This window comes from Alexandromys fortis, unplaced genomic scaffold (genome assembly GCF_014885135.2).
Source record: "Alexandromys fortis isolate MF-2015 unplaced genomic scaffold, M_Fortis_MF-2015_v1.1 scaffold_257, whole genome shotgun sequence".
Taxonomy (NCBI): Eukaryota; Metazoa; Chordata; class Mammalia; order Rodentia; family Cricetidae; genus Alexandromys; species Alexandromys fortis.
In genome coordinates, this window is record NW_026068134.1 from 1,269,020 (window position 1) to 1,284,856 (window position 15,837).

Consider the following 15,837-nt stretch of genomic DNA (forward strand, 5'->3'; position numbering starts at 1 on the left):
AGCTTATATAGAAAAACAAAGAGGTAAGAATAGCCAGGAAAATTTTGGGACTATCAGGATTTATTCTAAAGCTTTGTTTACCAAGTTCATGGTTGTTGTTATTGAGATGCCCTGTTAGACAGCAAGTCAGTGGGACAGACCAGAGTGCTGAGCGATGATACTCTAGCATGTCAAAACCTCTACGTTTGACAAGGTAGCACTGCACACTAGCGAGAAAGTGTTCAGCAAATGTGCTGTGCACATTCCAAGCAGAAAAGAATAACATTGGATCTGTAATTCATGTCACATAGAAAATAAAATCCAGATGAGTTAAAATCTGATAGTGGAAAAACAAGCGTTTAAAGTGTTTGTGTGTGCAGTTTGCATGTTCGCACATTTGCATGTGGGCACCTGTGTGTGTGTGCAAGCCTATGTTTAAGTATGTGCACATTTGCGCGTTTTCTTGTTTCACGTTTGTATGGACACATATGTTTGCATATGTGTGTATATTTGTGCATGTGCATGGGTACACGTGTATATGCATGTAGTACCCAGAAGTCTTATTTTTTGACTTAGGGTCTCTCACTGAACTTGGGGCTTTTTGATCTGGCTATCCTCCTGCCTCTGCCTCTTCAGCAATTGCATTACTGGTGTGCACTGCCATGTCCAGCTTTAAGATTTCTTTTTATTATGAGTATTGTGATGTGGGATATAGGTATGTGAGTTCAGGTGACAATGGCTACAACAGATCCTCTGGAGCTATAGTTATAGGCAGCTGTGAGCCACCTGATGTGGGTCTGGGAACTGAACTTGGGTCCTTGGCAAGAGCTCTGTGAACTCTTAACTGTTAAGCCACCTTTCCAGCCCTCACGTCCAGCTTTTTACATGGTGTTGGGGATCCAAACTCAGGTCCTTATCTTGTGTAGCAAGCATTTTACCAATTAAGCTATCTGTCCAGCCTCAAAAGTTTAAAACTTTTGTAAGAAAATGTGTCTAGGCCTTCTTAAAATATGTAGAAATAAGTGTCAAAGAGGAGTGTATTCGTTCATATAAAATACCCAACTTTTTGGACAACAAAAGACATAGGAGGTCAAAGTCCTAGAGTTGATGTTGGGGAAAAATATTTGTAATGTATATATCCAAGGAAATATCTATACTCAGAATTCCTTCTTTTAAAAAAAAGTCTCTAGAAAGGTAACTTTACTGAGGATGATGAGCAGGGCAGTTAAGCAGCTCCCATGGGCATATATTTGAGGAAATTTCAACAAGGGCACCATTTCACATCCATCAGATTGGCCAAAATGTCAATCTGATAATATTGTGCTGGCAAAAATGGGAGCATTAGAACTCTGTCTGCAGGAGAAGAAGAAGGTGATACAATGCTGCCGAGTGGTTTCCTGTGACCCAGGGGAAGATGCTGTGCATTGCCACACAATGTCCCCATCTGTCATGTTGTGGATGTGAAGTGCCTTCTCAAACAAAATGCTTCATATGTTGAGAGCTAGGTCCCCAGCTAGTGGGTCTGCTCACTGAGAGCCGAAGGGGTTGTGAAGGCTCTAACCCAATCAGTAGGTTAATTCACCGATGGTTTGAAAGTTTATTGGCATCATTGGGAGGTGATGAGCATTTTAATGGAGGAACCTTGTTAGGAGAGCTAGATCAAGGTGAGGATGTCCTTGAGATTCCTACCTTGTTCTGGGCATCTCTCTGGCTCCCTCTGCTTCCTGGATGGACACCAGGTAAGAGGATCGTGTCTTTGAGACCAACCTGGACTATGTGGCTAGACCCTGTCTCAAAAATCTATGGCTTCTGGAGCTGGAGTCATGGCTCAGCTGTTAAAAGCACTGACTGCTCTTGCAGAAGACCAAGGTTCAGCTCCCAGCATCCACACAGTAGCTCACAACCATCCGTAACTCCAGTTCCAACAGCTCTGGCGCCTCCATGGGTGCCAGTTGTGTGAGTAGACACATGCGTACACGCAGACTCATACACATAAAATAAAAATACACAAATCTTTAAAAAATAAAATCAAGGACTGATAAATGGGACATCTCTGTCACATCCTCTCCTCCAAGACTGGGGGCCATAGAGGAAGTGGAAAGGGGACTGTAAGAGCCAGAGATTGAGGGGGGGATTGAAGTGAAACCATGTCTTCTGGACATGCCAAGACAGCGTCATTCCTTAGTTAGCAGCAGCTTTGGTTCCCTGCATACGACTGGCACAAGAGCAAGTAAACATCCCAGTGTAGAGCAGGGAGGGACCCGACCCTGGCTGAGATGCTGTTGACAGTTGATGCTCTTAGGGGAGGGAGACTGAGTTGCTTTAGGGTGTGGTCCTTGGTAGGTAGACGGAGCTCCAGTGGATGACCCCACACCCAGGAGTTTATGGGCAGCTCAAAACTGGATGGGTTATTTAAAAAAGAAGACAAGGAAGAATATGGAGTTGGGAGGGGTGGGGGCAAGGGTGTGGATTCTAAAACACGGCCTAAACTTACAGGAAAGCCCACAGAACCAAGCTGAGCAGGGTGGCACAGATCTGTAATCCCAGCACTTGAGAAGTGGAGGTATCTTCAGCGGGAGCAGGAGTTCAAGACGACCTCTGGCTCCTGCACAGCAAGTTCAAGGCCTGCCTGAGCTACACAAGACACTATGTAAAAGAAAAGATTTTAAAAAGCAGTGCCAGGGTGGAGGATGTAACTCAGGGTCGAGAGCTCAAATAGGTTCAGGAAGCCCTGAGCACCTGCAAACAAAGCCTGGGATGCAAGCCAGTGCTCCTAGCACTAGGGGTAGAAGCAGGAAGGTCAGAAAGTCAGAGGGTCAGGGTCATCCTTAGCTACAGAGTGACTGTGAGGTTGATCTTGGCAACGTGAGATGCTGTCTGAAAAAACAAACAAAGCTAGAGCATGGAGAAGCTTCTGGGGCAGGAGTGACCGGGTTTCACTGAAATGGCTTTCTTGAGCTCAGCAGGGTTCCATCAAGGAAAACAAAACACTTGGGAGGTTGAGAGGGGATCTTACTCTAAGACTCGGACAGAAAGAGCTGCTGGGAAGGTGAAGATTGCTGGCCACCTGGCTCCTTAGCAAAGCGCCTGGGACTCTAATCTGAAGCTGGTGGGGGCGGGGCGGCTGTGAGACTGGGGATGTGGACAGACGGATCATTGGAAGATGTTCTTTTAGGAGGCGTTTGGTCTTGAACAGACCTAAAGTGCTGAGGGGGTAGCTCAGTGGTGGAGAGAGCCCTTGTGTGGGAGGCACAGGTCTTAGGTTTGCTCCCCTGTCATCCCCCCTCCCCTGTGAAAACTCTTCAGAATGTTCATCTGGTTTAAACAGACATAAATGCCACATCCCTCCAGCTGGACTGGCTCCATTTGTTACTTCTTGAGAACTCGCCGTTTTAATCCGTCTCTCTTCCCTGGGGAGGTCTGAGTTAGCAGAGACTCAAATGTAAATGTGTTCACGGAGGGAGCTCTGTTGTCAAACAGGGCAAAGGCAGGGGTTGCTGGTTACCAGTTCATGTCTGAAGACACACTGGCTGTTGGAGCCCAGACCTCCCTGGCTAGGTGCCCTGTGAGATTTTCAGCTCTGACCACTGAGAAGGAACTCCAGCTCACTGGAGTTCAGAGGTACCACTCAGTAGGACCCTGGATTCATCTTCCACTGTTTATAAGCCGCCTCTGAAAGGGCTGGAAACCAGCCTGGCATGGATAGGAACCATGGCATCTGTGCCCCAGGAGCTGCCTGTTATTTCCCCAGAATAGCTGGCATTGTGCCTGAGGCCTTGTTGATTCAGCCTGGTGCTGCCTGGTATACACCTCGTTGCCCAGAGCTCGTCCAAGGTCACAGGTGTCCCCTGGAGGATGCTGATTTTGATGTCTCTACTCTGCACTCTCTTTCATGGCCAAGAATGGGGATGCAGCTACAAATAAAGCAGACACGATTCCTGACTCTGTGGAACTTCCCACCTTGTGGGAGAGACAGCCCTGAAAATACAACCTGAGTGTTTTGGATAAAGATGAGGAATAAAAAAATGCAGGAAGCTTTGACTGTGTTGGCAGGATAGGGAGAGGAGCCTGATCTCAGGGGTGGTGGAGACAGTAAAAAAGGCAGGAAGGCCTTGGCTAAGAAGGAAGTGTCCTCTAATTCCCAAAACTGCTTGGGAGTGGGGCAGGTCAAAAGGGGGACAGAGTGACGGGAGAGACCTCTTTCACAGGGTCACCTGTGCCCCTCGGGCCAGGCCACACATCTTGACCCAGCTTCTTTTTTTAATCACATTTATTTACTTATTTAGTGTGGGGTGGGTGGGTATGCAGGTACCATGGAGCATGTGTAGAAGTCAGAGGACAAGTAGGAAGAGTTCGTTCTTTTCTTCCATCACGTGGGCCCCAGAATCAAACTCAGGTCATCAGGCTTGGAGCCACCTCACCTGCCCTGTTTTGTGCTCTGAAACAGGGTCTTGCTATGTAAGCCTGGCTGGCTTGATACACTCTCTAAACCAGACTGACCTCCAACTTTCAGTAATCTTCCTGCCTCTGTCTCCTGCGTGCTAGAACTTCAGTCATTCCCCTTCATGCCCAGCATCACCCAATGCCCAGCATCACCACCATGTCCAGCATCACCTCCATGCCCAGCATCACCCCATGCCCAGCATCATCCCCATGCCCAGTATCATCCCAATGCCCAGTATCACCGCCATGTCCAGCACCACCCTCATGCCCACTATCACCGCCATGCCCAGCATCACTCCCACGTCCACTATCGCCTTCCCCGTCTTAAATTCTCTCTCCCACCACCACCCTTACTCTTTCTCTCCCTTTCAACCTACTTTTGTCCCTTTTTCTTGCTATCTGCCTTCTCATGCCTCTCATCTCAGCCAGCCGTGGTGATAGGAAATCAATTATAGGAGGCCAGTCTGTCGGGCCTGCTTTTCTCCCTTCCTTAATGAGACTCTGGGCAAGCAAGCAGCCAGCCTCTGTGAGAACTCTCTAGCTGAGGGGGTCCTCAGCTAGAGAAGTCTAGGATATATATGGCTTGTAAAGTACTTGAAACAGGCATTTACACACACACACACACACACACACACACACACACACACGCACGCGCGCGCATGCACGTACCTATCTCCTCAGTGACAGAATTGACCTGGTTCTGTTATTTCTGTTTTCTATGGACATTGTTGTCTCCCAGCCACGGTGCTCCTGATAAAGCTGCTCCCTGCTAGGTTAATTGCGTATCTTTCTATGACTTCTGACTGTCTAATGGGCATTGACTTTGGGATCCTCAGCATGGTATTTTTTTTTCTAACAAGGCAGGTTCCTTGAAGGGACACACTCACACACACACTCTCTGCCTGAGGTTTCCAGCTCCTGTAAGACCTGAAACTGGGTGGCTTCTGTACCTAGGTCAGCTTGCACTGAGGTGACAGTTGCAAGTGACCTTGTCATTTGGGCAAAAATACGAAGTCTTCTAGAGCTGACATTCTGTTTATTTTAAAATACCTATTGGGAAGGGATGACCACCCAGATCTACCCAGAGGGAATCTACAGTGAGGACCGCTGAGATGTCTCTCATCGTCTCAAGCATTGGATACTTTGGTGGAGCTGTTTGATGAGGCTTAGGAGGTGTGACTTTGCTGGAGGACTTCCTGCTTTACAATGTGAGTTCTCAGGCTGGAGAGATGGCTCAGCAGTTAAGAGCATTGATCACTCTTCCAGAGGACACGGGTTCAATTCCCACTACCCACAACTGACAACTGTCTGTAACTTCGGTTCCAGGAAATCTGATACCTTCACACCAATGCACATAAAATAAAGTTAAATAAACTGTGCGCTCTCAGCCGCTGCTCCAGCCACCAGGCCTGCCTGCCTGCTGCCACACTCCCCCTCTGTAACTGTAAGCCCAGATAAACCCTTCCTTCTACAATAGTAAATAAATAAATAATAATACCTGTGTGTGGTGGCGCACACCTTTGCCAGAACTCTGAGTTTGAGGCCAACCTGGTCTGCATAGAAACTTGCAGGACAGCCAGAGCCACGTCGAGAGACCCTGTCTCAAAAGCATGAATATGATGTATTGAGCTGATAAAATGACTCAGTGTGTACAGGCGTCTTCTGCCAAGCCTGATGACCTGAGTTCAGTCCCTGGGACTTACACTGTGGAAGGAGGGTACTCACTCCACAGTTGTCTGTCCTCTGACCTCCACACGTGTGCTATTACATCCGTATGAATACTTATACATACACAAATGAATAAATGTAATTTTTAAAACCCCTGTTCTGGGTCATAGTATTGCATGCCTGAAAGTCCCAGTGCTAGGAGGTTGAGCCAAGAAGATCCTCAGGTCGAGGTCATCCTGGACCAAATAATGAGGCCCTGTGGCCCCTCTCCTTCAAAAAGTGTTCTCAGCCCTCGGGGGCATTTACGGATCACTGGTGTCAGCCAGTGCACCAAGGAGTAGAAAAAGATCACATTGACAATATGTACATGGTGCTGAGAGCGTCCAATGGGGAAGGTTGACCTAGTCCGGGAGGTCAGAGAGGTGCCCAAGAAGTCATGTGGGAATTCAGATTGATGAATGAGCAGGTATTAATCAAAAAAGATGGAGAGGGGGATTCCAGAAGAAATCAGCATTGACGAAGGTAAGGTAGAGAGTAGGGGCAGGTAGAGCTTTCCCTTCAAGACTGATCTCAGCTGCAGGTCTGAGAGTTAATTGCATGCTGAACCGTGAGAGCGGAAATGCAGCCAGCCAGCTGGTGTACTATTTACTTGCATCTTAAGGGCGATGTGGAAGTGAAGGCAGAGTGGAGATAGGCTGGTGGGAGGAGAGCTCGACCTGATTAGATCTGTGAGTTTTATAAAAGCTTATTCTGGCTGCGAGGATGCTGAGGTCAAATCCAGTGATTAAAGGCTTGAGGAGCTGCTGATGGGCTCGAGGTGAGGAAAGGAGGGCAGCCTTGGATAGCGCCTTGGCTGCTCAGCTCAGCTGTCCCCTCCCATCTTGACCTCCAGAACACCAAATCTCCCTTCCGTGTTGCCCAAACCAAAGCAGTAGGAAGTGTGTGGGTGGACTATCTCAGGAGAAGATGTTTCCTAAGGCAGGAACCTTTCAGGGGATTCGTTTTCCTGACGCAGAGCACAGTCCCTGGATTTGATGTAAGTTTCCCAATTCACAGCATCGGGGAAAATGACATCTCTTCTTTCTTCCTCTGTCTCTCCTCTCCAGGCTTATATTTGGCACCCTCTATCCTGCATATTATTCCTACAAGGCTGTGAAGTCCAAGGACATTAAAGAATATGTAAGTACAGCCTCTCGTCTGGGGGTGACTGATGGGGTGAGTGGCTGAGTGCGAAGTCGAGGTAGAGGAAGATACTCCTTTGGGACGGGTACTGGTGACAGGAGGGAACCCCTAGTCGCCCTTCTTCTCATGTGACTTCTTGGGAGTCCTGCCCCCTTCCAAAACTGCCCCCATCTAGATGCTAAGTGTTGCTGTGAGGGACGCAGAGAAGTGTGAGAGGAAATTGCTTCTGGAACTGGAGGCCAAGAGCCATGGTGACTTTCTCTCTCCCAGCCTGGGTTTCCCCATCTGGGAAACGCTGCAGACCGCAGACCTCGCAGACCTCGGTCTGGCACTGAGGTGCACAGGTCTGCGAAGCCAGCTGACCTGGCTGTTTCCTGGCTCTCCAGTTCTGACCCCCTTCCGGGCTGTCTTCCAGCACCTGCAGTTTAAGCTCTTTGAGCATGAGGTGCTTCCAGTCACATCCCTCAGGAGGACTCCCTGGTTAGAGGGTTGCCATCATTACTGTTGGGTGGTCTGGGTGCTGTGCACATCATTTCTGGTGACCCCAGGCACCTCCTGTTTAGCCACCCGATTGACCGAGACGGTGTGGAATGAAGGATGCGACTACAATGTCCTTTCCCTTGTAGGGGGCTAGCCCAGGTCAGAGTGCAAGGGATGTGCGTTTGGTCCTAAAGAGACCAGTTTACCAAGTCCTAGCTCTGAAATTTATTGGTGCTAATTATATGCTAGACAAGTGGCTTAGACCTCCAAGAGCCTCAGGTAGTCTTAGCAGTGACAGTCCCTCCTCCTCTTAGAAGATGTTACTTGACAAGTTTGGGGTCAGGAGGATGCATTGTTTAGAAGATGGCAATCATTAATGTTGGGTGCCCCCAGCATTACCCCAGTCACCCAGGGGTGTAGATAAAAAGATAATTCAAGACTGGAGAGATGGCTCAATAGTTAAGAATGTTGCTGTTCTCACAAAGGACCAGGGTTCCGATCCCAGCACCCATTTGGGGAGGCTCATGACCTCCGCAGGCATTTACATACATAAGAACACACACACACACGAAAAAAGAAAAGTAAAATCTTAAAGAATTAATTCAGAGCTAGCTTGGAAGCATTATTCTCATGGATTTCCCAAGAAGTCTTTATGATGTACACCTCCAGATCAGCTGCATCAGCCCCCTTTTCCCAGTTTCCCAGAACTACTTGCTTCAGCTACTTCTGCCAGGGACTCCAGAGCCGCTAACTTCTGGAGTTACTTCTTCAGTCTCCAGTATGTGTGAGCACACTATAAATAGTGGGGAAGTTGCAAACACAGAGGCTCCTGGTTCTCAATTGACACAGCCCAGGCTAAAGCAATAGGCAGCTTCTTCCAGCCCTGCCCCTCCTGACCCCTTCCCACCTGTGGTGTTCAGCAGCTGCGCCAGGCAGGGACGCCTTACTGTGGTCTCTGCAGTGTGAGGGCTGATCCTCTGCAAAGCGGGGGAGGGGAGATGCGGGGTGGCTGAGCACGCTCTCAGCCAGCTGGGAGAGATCAAACCCTGGTAAATTGTTATGCGCTGACTAAACTCACAGGAGCCCGATGAATGAGCAGAATGGTGATTCATTAATTTAGAGTGAAAACCAACCGACAAGCAGAACAGCTGTCTGTGTTGGCTGGCACGTGCACACTGTCCCCCTGCGGGAAAGCTTGGGAGTTAGGATTCGAGGTTTCTGGGTAAAAATGGCATTGGGAGACAGGAGCTGGGCAGTACCAGGGGAGACCTGCCTCCCTCCTCTGTCCTCACATGTTTGCGCTCTCTCTCTCTCTCTCTCTCTCTCTGACACACACACACATCTTTCTCTGTCTGTCTCTCTGTCTCTGTCTCTCTCTGACACACACACATCTCTCTCTCTGTCTCTCTGTCTCTCTCTGACACAGAGAGACGGAGAGACGGAGAGACAGATTAAAAAATAAAAAAACGAAAACACTTTGGGGAGGAAAGAATTTGGCTAACACTTCTAGGTCCCTGTCCATCATTGGCAGACCCAGGGCAGGAACTCAAGTAGGAGCTTAAAGGTAGAGCTTGCTAGTCATGCAACAGTGCCTCTAACCAAAAAATTCACTCACAGCCAAGGATGTGCAGCAAAAACCATGGCGAGTGCTGCTTTGATGGCGCGATTAGGCTCCTTATTTAGTCCAGGACCACCAGCCTAGGGAATGGTACTGCCCACAGTCAAGACCATCGCCTATGGACACTGCCACAGGCCAGTTTGATCTAGGGAATTTCTTGATGAAGACTCTGTGGCACTCATAACTCCATTTGTGCGGGAGGAAACCTGGGACTTTCCTGAGACTCCACCCTCTCCTCCCCTATCCAGTTCCATTAGTTACCATGTCCCTTTGGTGACAGTCCCCCTTCGTCCTTAGAACCCTTGTCATAGTCCAAACCAGGTCTCCCATCCTTCTCAGCCACGCCTGAGATCTGCTTCCCACCATTTTCCCTGGGATGAGTCAATGGTCTCTTAAACTAGCTTTCAAAAATCTTTTTTTAGCCGGGCGATGGTGGCACAAGCCTTTAATCCCAGCATTCGGGAGGCGAGGCAGGCGAATCTCTGTGAGTTCGAGGTCTATAAGAGCTGGCTCCAAAGTTACAGAGAAACCCTGTCTCGAGGGAAAAAAAGTATTTATTTATTATTTTTAAATTGGTTACATCTGAAATTATATTTATTGTCTACAATTTACAAAATATGTACAAGAAACATAGGTTATTGGATAATGAAAATTTATTTTATTTCATGTATATGGATGTTTTACCTGAATGTCCATAAGTACAGGGCATCAAATCCCCTGGGACTTGAGTTACAGAAAGTTGTGAGCCACCGTGTTGTTGCTGAAAATTGAACCCAGGTCCTCTGGAAGAGCAGCCAGTGCTCTTAATGGCCCAGCTATCTCTTTATCCCAGGATAATGCAAAGACCCAACTCAGAAAAATTCTCTCTCTCTCTTTTTAAAATTTATTTAACTTAGTTTATGTGCATTGGTGTGAAGGTGTCAGATCTCCTGGAACTGGAGTTACAGACAGTTGTGAGCTGCCATGTAGGTGCTGGGTTCCCTGGTAGAGCAGACAGTGCTTTTAACCCCTGAGCCATTTCTCCACCGCTGGGAAGAATTCCCTTTTAAGGGTGCATGTGATTACAGTCGGTAGGATGACTTTGCCATCTCAATATCATTAATAACTCTGTCAAACCCTTTTAGCTCTGTCGTGGTCACCATCCCTGGGGAGCCACTTTAATAGTGAGGGAGACCCTTTCTCAAAACTGAAACTGTTGGAATTAATGTGTTAGCTAAGATTAGACACAGTCATTGGCAGGAATGCGTGAAAGTTCAGGTGTGCCCCCCCAGACAAAATTGATTTGCATCCTTATGGAAAGAATATTGTCATTGAAATCAGTTTTCTATAACAATAAATAATCGCCAGTGTTGAGAAGTAAGAAGCCTGAAGAACCAGGATAATTTGGAACTGTGCTGGACACCTGGCATCCATAGAACACCCAGTCTTTTCTATCTTTTCCTATTACGTTATCTTTTTTTTAAAAAATTTGTTTCTGTACATATTTAAATCCCTGTTTGAAATCTTACTTTGATTCTTTGCAGTTCAAGGTCAGGTCAGGAGCTTTGTTGTTTTTGTGAAAGGTTTTTGCTCGGTAATCCAGGCTGACCCCAACCTCATGATCCGTCTGAGAGCCCCAAGTGCCAGGATTCTCATCAAGACTTTGAAAACAGCTTAGAGTGTCAATTCTGGGGTCTCCTGTCTTGGCTTCCCTTCTCTGAGGCTCTTCCCTCTTGAACTTGTGGCCAGTCTGGCAGGCTTGGGCTCCTTCCCCAGCTCTCTGTCCTAAGGTATAGCTAACCTGGGTAAAGTCTAAGAGTTCTCCAAGGGTTTTGCTTGAAGTCTTACCCCGTACAACAGCTGCTCCCAGCGTGGAAGGTGTGTAGTGGAACTGTACCTGAATTAGGGAGTATGGGGAGGGTGGCGACGGGCGCCTCTGTGTCCGCTGCCTCGGGCTGGGCAGCCATGGCCTTGTCGACCAAGTCTTTCTTTCACAGGTCAAATGGATGATGTACTGGATTATATTTGCCCTCTTCACCACAGCAGAGACGTTCACAGACATCTTCCTTTGCTGGTAAGTGCTCCAGGGACTGGCACGTTTCAGAGGGCAGCTTTGTGGGTGGGGAGAGGTAGAAAGGACCTCAGCCTTCCCTTGGGCAGAGGAGCAGGGCCAAAACTGGAATCTTAGCTGCAGCATTTTTAGTAAATTACTCCATAAAAGTTGCTCAAGTAAATTTCCGTGCTGGACTTCCTAAGAGCAGGTGCTGTGTAAGGCCCTGGGGATGTAGTATGGACTGCATGGGCAGAGTTCCTCCGTGACCCGAGTTAGTGACGTGTTCGCATGCCAGAGAAGGAAAAAGTAATATACGGGAGTATGCATGAAGGGGCTGAGCCTCAAAAGAAAACACTAATGCTGTACGCATGAGGTCCTGGGTTCGAGACCTAGCACTGCAAGGCAAAATAGGCATGCGATCAAAATACCACGTTTCCTCCTGACCCCTGTGCTTTCTTTCTTTTTTTTAATATTTATTTATTATGTATACAATATTCTGTCTCTGTATATGTCTGCAAGCCAGAAGAGGGCACCAGACCTCATTACAGATGGTTGTGAGCCACCATGTGGTTGCTGGGAATTGAACTCAGGACCTTTGGAAGAGCAGGCAATGCTCTTAACCACTGAGCCATCTCTCCAGCCCCCCCTGTGCTCTTTCATTACTGCTGTTCACACTTGTGTGTCCTCATAAAACATTTGTTGGTGCCAGGCATGGTATTTTAATAATTGCAGGACTCTCGAGGCAGAGGCAGGTGGATCTTTCTGAGTTTGAAGCCATCTTGAACATAGTGGGTTCCAGGACAGCCAGGACTACATCGAGAAACTCTGTCTCCAAATAACAAAAACGAAGTTGTTGGTGTGTTAATAAATACACTTACACAGACTTTTTTTAATTTTTAAAGTTTGATTGTGTATGTGTGTGTGTGCATGCGTGTGTATGTGCGTGTGTGTGCGCATGTGTGTGTGTGCGCGTGTGTGTGTGTGCGTGTGTGTGTGTGTGCGTGTGTGTGTGTGTGTGTGCTGCATATGATGCATACATGGTGCATTGAGCACAAACATGCCATGGGACACAAGTGGAAGTTAGAGAAAACCTTGGAGCTGTCTCATCAACCTTGTACAGCAAGCGCCTTTACCTACCGAGCCATCTCACTGGCCCAAAGTTTTTCTTTTCTTATGGTAACTTTTTTTGTCGTTGTCAGGTCGGTGGTGGCAAACACCTTTAATCCCAGCACCTGGGAGGCAGAGGCAGGTGGATCTCTGTGAGTTTGAAGCCAGCCTGGTCTACAGAGCTAGTTCCAGGACAGGCCCCAAAGCTACAGAGAAATCCTGTCTCGAAAAACCAAATAAATAAAATGCAAAAAAAAAAAAAGTTTCTCTTTTAGGTTCCTAAGTATGCTCCTTATATGTTTTGTTTTCTCTTTTTTAAATAATAGTATTAGACATAACAGTTCTCAGTCTGCTTACTGACCTTATTTTGGAAAGACTTTCATGTGAGCATAAGCATATCTACCTATTTTTCAATGGTCACATAGAATTTCATGGTCTAGATGAAGTATAACTTATTTAACTAGTGTCCTTTTGGAATGTTTGAAGATGTATTTTACTTTTAACTGTGTATAGGTCCACTTGCGTGTGTGTGGGTGGGTGGAGGAGGGGAGCTGTGCACATGAGTCCAGGACTTGAGGAGGCCAGGAGACTGCATCAGATCCTCTGGAGCTGGAGTTGCAGGGTGTTGAGAGGGGCCTAACAAGAGTGCTTGCTGGGAACCACACTGAAGTCCTCTGAAAGAGCAGCATGCACTCTTAACTACTGAGCCTTCTCTCCAGTCCCAGTTAATGTCCTTTTGATGGACAATAAGTTGTTTGGCTTCTTTTGCTTATAAACAATACAGTTGCTAGATGTACATCTTTAATCTCAGTACTTGGGAGGTAGAGGCAGGATCAGGAGTTTAAGATCAGCTTTGGCTTCCACCCAAACAGCAGTGATTCCCATTCTGGATAATAGAAAGCTTTTTACTCCGAAAGGGCCAGTATGGTTCCCCACCCCACGGCGTCATAGGCCCAGAGTCAGACCTGGGCAGCAATTCTCTGAGTTCCATTTTGAGTCATTGGCCTCCAGGAGCAGGGCAAGGGACTCTCATCCCCTACCCATAAACTCCTAGACACCACCAGCTAAGAGGGCCAAGGAGGAACAGGTGAGGCCTCCAGCTGACAAGCAGAAAGGCAGGGATTCTACCCTGCCCGTATAAACACTCTGGACACACCAGGTACCACATATATTCCCACTCTAGATGGGATTTTACTGATGACCTTCTTCTCCTGATGTATGCCCATGTCACATGTACCTCGTTCATATAAGGTACTTACAAATGTAATGAAGGTTACTCAGAGCCCATATTAAGGCGGGGAGATAGCTGGATTATCTGGGTGAGCCTATCTAATTACACGTTACGTAGCCAACACACAGATCTTCCGTTGGAAGCAGAAGACAATTCCGAAGCCTGAGGAGGATCAAGATAGCATTGTGAGCTTGAAGAAGGGAGCGGTGCAGGTTAAGAAAACAGAGCCCGTGGTCCTACAACCACGACAGATAAAATACAGCTCACAACCTCAGTGACTGTAAGCGGGAATTGTTCCCAGAGCCTTCAGTCAGAGCCTGGCTGTTCCACACCTTGACCCTGGCCTTAGGAGGTTCTGAGCAGGGAACTTGGTAGAATAACGACTGTGTACAAGATCAAACTTACATGTCTCACCACACAAAAATCAAATTGAAGGGGGGGGGGCATACCTTTCATCTCAGTACTTGGGAGGCAGAGGCAGGCAGATCTCTGAGTTCAAGACCAGCCTGAGGTTCAGAACAGTGAGGACGACATAAAGAAACCCTGTCTTGAAAAATAAAAAAACAAAAACAAAAACCAACCCCTGTAGATGGTGCTGCGGGCAAGCCTGCTTTTCGTCCTGCCCAGCTCCCACATGGTTAGCTTTATACCTGAAATAACAACACACAAACTGTATTCTTTTTTTAAAAATATTTATTTATTTATTATTCATACAATATTCTGTCTGTGTGTATGCCTACAGGCCAGAAGAGGGCACCAGACTCCATTACAGATGGTTGTAAGCCACTATGTGGTTGCTGGGAATTGAACTCAAGACCTTTGGAAGAGCAGGCAATGCTCTTAACCTCTGAGCCATCTCTCCAGCCCCCTACAAACTATATTCTTTTAAACACTTCCTGGCCCATTAGTTTCAGCCTCTTCTTGGCTAACTCTCACATCTTGACTAAATCATTTCTAATAATCTGTGTAGCACCACGAAGTGGTGGCTTACCGGAAAGGATTCTAGTGTAGGTCCATCTTGGGCTGGAGCTTCATCGCATCTGACCCAGAGAGAAGAGGCATGATGATTGCCTCACTTCCTCCCAGCATTCTGTTCTGTCTACTCCACCCACCTAAGGGCTGGCCTATCAAATGGGCCAAGGCAGTTTCTTTATTAACCAATGACCTTCCTCCATCAACGCCCCCCCCCCAAAAAAAGAAAAGAAATCCAGACTCCTGCAATGGCCAGTACATGGCTTCTTTAAAAGAAAGACTGCACAGCTATGTTGTCCACACTTAGACTGCATTGTGTGGCCTTGCTGTGGTCTCACCCTTTTGTCTTGGCTCTCTCCTGGGGCAAGGACGAGTCTAACCTATTGTCTTAGTTGTCTCTGTCAAGTTGACTCGGCTTCAGAGTCCTCTGGGAGGAAAGCACAGGTTGAGGAATTGGCCAATGGGCGTGTCAGTGGAGGGTTGTAGTGATAGATAACTGGTGTAGGAGCACTCAGCCCAGAGGGCAGCACACCCCTCACCAGGTGCTCCTGGGCTAGATAGTAAAGGCATCTGAACAGGAGCCTGCCAGGGACTGAGAGAGCAAGTCTGTAAGCCACATTCTTCTACTCAACAAGGGACAAGCAGGAGCTTCCTTCTCAGTGCCCCTGTGTTGGGTCTGAGGAAACACTGAAGGAAGACCCCAGACTCGAATAGTATGCAAAAATAAAGAGGGTTTATTATACCGTCATGCGTGTGGGGTCACGTAGGGTCACTCACCTGTGCGAAAGGGCAGTGGCCCCAGCGGGATGTGTAGGCTGCTTTTAAGTATAGTTAAGGGGTGTTTCAGGGCCAGCTATATAATTAGTTTAAACAAGCAGCAGTTACACTAGTATAGTTCTAATTGGCTGAGGTTTGGTCTTATCACTTTGGGTCACATCTTCACAAGCTGGGCCACGACGGGGAAGGGGGCTGTTGGGTGTATCCTTGAGATACTGTGAGGCTAATTTAGGCCCTCTGTGTTTGCTTTTTCCCTCCACCCTGAATGTAAGGGCCTTGTAGATAAATAGCCCTTTGTTGGAAAAGACACGTGCGTGCGTGTCCTTATTGTGAAAGTGGCAGAGTTTA

General features: G+C 47.5%; 1 protein-coding gene across 2 annotated transcripts in view; it reads left to right on the plus strand.

Moving 5' to 3' along the window:
- The window catches only part of Reep1 (receptor accessory protein 1), a 100,874-nt gene that overhangs the window by 49,102 nt on the left and 35,935 nt on the right, over window positions 1-15,837 (plus strand). For both annotated transcript variants that reach the window (XM_050126443.1, XM_050126442.1), the window contains exons 2-3: window positions 7,197-7,269; window positions 11,347-11,423. In XM_050126443.1, the coding sequence (XP_049982400.1) occupies window positions 7,197-7,269; window positions 11,347-11,423 (150 nt within the window). The remainder of the gene's footprint in view (window positions 1-7,196; window positions 7,270-11,346; window positions 11,424-15,837) is intronic.